Source organism: Cariama cristata, unplaced genomic scaffold (genome assembly GCF_000690535.1).
Source record: "Cariama cristata isolate BGI_N322 unplaced genomic scaffold, ASM69053v1 scaffold18294, whole genome shotgun sequence".
In the NCBI taxonomy this organism is placed as follows: Eukaryota; Metazoa; Chordata; class Aves; order Cariamiformes; family Cariamidae; genus Cariama; species Cariama cristata.
The window spans coordinates 1,445-3,744 of record NW_009614853.1 but is presented as its reverse complement, the minus strand read 5'-3'; the positions used below and the strand labels follow the sequence as shown (position 1 = coordinate 3,744).

At 59.7% G+C, this 2,300-nt stretch overlaps 1 protein-coding gene across 1 annotated transcript in view; it reads left to right on the top strand.

Annotated features, from left to right (window-relative positions):
- Nucleotides 1–327: 327 nt before the first annotated feature.
- LOC104161232 (low affinity cationic amino acid transporter 2-like) overlaps nt 328–2,300 on the top strand; it is a gene marked incomplete at its 3' end in the record, with an annotated part of 3,167 nt that continues 1,194 nt past the window's right edge. The window contains 5 exon segments of the mRNA XM_009699585.1: nt 328–664; nt 780–935; nt 1,198–1,366; nt 1,632–1,768; nt 2,160–2,300. The exon segment at nt 2,160–2,300 is cut by the window's right edge and continues 14 nt beyond it. Of these exon segments, the coding sequence (XP_009697887.1) occupies nt 328–664; nt 780–935; nt 1,198–1,366; nt 1,632–1,768; nt 2,160–2,300 (940 nt within the window).

The window sequence follows — 2,300 nt, the reverse complement described above, 5'->3', positions numbered from 1 at the left end:
AGCTGGCAGCTGGAGCAGTTTGCCCAAAGGATGGATGGAGCAAGTGCTTTGTTTGAAGAAGGGAAAATGATCAGGGCGAGATGCCCTGGGTGGGACTGGGGTTGTGCTGCTGGGGGTGGGTAGGAAGGCAGCCCCAGCTGGCCTGGCCTTGGGCAACCAAGGAGTCTGGAAAGCACCGTGTGGACGGTGGGAGCTGCAAGGGGAACATTCAGGCTGGGTTTGGGTCACATCCCCAGGGTGGTGCCCCTGGGGCAGCAGCATCCTGACACCTGCTGCCTTCCTCTCCCGCAGATGCCATGCTGGGGCTGCCTGCTCTCTGTTTCGGAGATGCTTCGCCGCAAAAAGCAATTCCCGGCCAGCTCGGAGGGCTCCAGCCATCGCCGCTTCCTCTCCACCGTGGACCTCATCGCCATGGGAGTGGGCAGCATGCTGGGGGTTGGCATCTACGTCGTGGCAGGGGAAGTGGCTCGGACCAGCTCTGGCCCGAGCATCGTCCTTTCTTTCCTGATTGCAGCTGTGGTGTCTGCGCTGGCAGGGCTGTGCTTTGCTGAGGTCGGGGTCTGCGTGCCCCTGGCCGGGTCTGCCTATCTCTACAGCTACATGATGGTGGGCGAGCTGTGGGCGTTCATCACTGGGTGGAATCTGCTGCTGTCCTATGTCGTTGGTATAAAAGGCCCTTTTGATCCGTCCACCTTTGCTTTGCATTGGTGGCTTTGCTGGGTGTCATTCCCAGACCCCATGGGGCCACCACCGCTGCTCCAGCTGCCAACTCTCCCCAGGTACTGCCAGCGTTGCCCGGGCCTGGAGCGCTGCCTTTGACCAGCTCATTGGGAAGGAGATCGGGAAGTTTTTGAGTGCTCAGGCAGCCATGAGCTCTGCGGGGCTGGCAGAGTACCTGGATGTCTTTGCTGCTGGGCTGGTGGTCCTGCTGGCAGGTAGGATGCCTCCCTCATGCCACCCTCTGTCATGTAGGATGAGCTCCTCACCCCACCGTGGGCTCTTCAGGATGGTGCTGGCCCCTCTGAGGCTTTGCCATTTCTCTGAGCAAAGAATGGGCCATACAAGGGGAATGTGGGGAAATCTGTAGACCCTCCTGGCTCTACCACTGTGCCCCCTTTTCCACCCTCCCCAGTAATGCCTACCCTGTGCCTGGTGTCATCCAGGGGGCTTGGCCAGCTTTGCTCTTTTTGTCCCCAGGGCTTCTTTGCTTTGGAGTGAAGTTGCCCACCATGGTCAACAAAGCCTTGACAGCTCTCAACGTGCTTGTCCTGCTCTTCGTCACAGTGAGTGGCTTCATCAAAGGCGACCTGAGCAACTGGAAGCTCAGGGAGGATGACCTGCTACAGGCAGCTGCCCACGAGGCCGGGTACGAGGGGCTCTGCTCTCTCTGTGCTGTCTTCAGAGGGGAACGGGGATGGCTGGGTCATCCCCCTAATGCCTTATCCCAGGAAATTCTGCTTTCTCCCAATTCTCCCTGCCCTGTTGGCAATGCCTCAAAGAGCCAAAGTCCTAAGCTGGGTTGATGCTGGAGGGGTGAGCAGGTTGGATGGGCTGTTCAGCCTGGTCCCATCCTGGGACCCCGTTGCCCTGACCCCTCTGCACTGCCTGACTCTTCCTCCTCTTCCTCCCAGGAACCAGTCCGTGGCCGACCAAACACCCAGTGCCTTTGGGGTGGGAGGCTTCATGCCCTATGGTTTCACTGGGACCTTGGCTGGAGCCTCTACCTGTTTCTACGCCTTTCTTGGGTTTGACTGCGTCACCACCACCAGTACGTGCTGCGGGGAGAGCCGGCGGTGGGACCCTTCCGTGTGGGCTGGGGGCCATGGCAGTGATTCTCTCGGCAGCCTCGGGAGCTGGTGTAGGGCTGGGCTGGGAAGGGAGACATTGCCAGCTCTGTGCCACAGCCGCTCTCTCCTGCTCTGTGCTCAGAGGAGGAACTGTAAGAGTCCGTGTGGCTTGGCTGGGCTAAGCCTGAAGCAGAGACAGTCCCTGTCCCCGTAACCCTGGAGCCCAGGAGGTCTCGGGGTCCTTGCTAGAAGGCCTCTGTGTCCCCTCTTGTGGGGGCATGCGGGCTGTGCTCTCCAACCTGAGCTGGGCTCTTAGCATGCCATGCACTTTAAATGAGCATCTGTTTTTACAGCTGAGCTTGTTCTCGCCAGGGGAAGAAGTGAGGGACCCACAGAGGTCCATCCCCATGGGCATCTTCCTCTCCATCCTCATCTGCTTCCTGGTGTACTTCGGGGTGTCAGCCGCCCTCACCCTGATGATGCCCTACTACCTCCTAGAATCCATGACCCCAT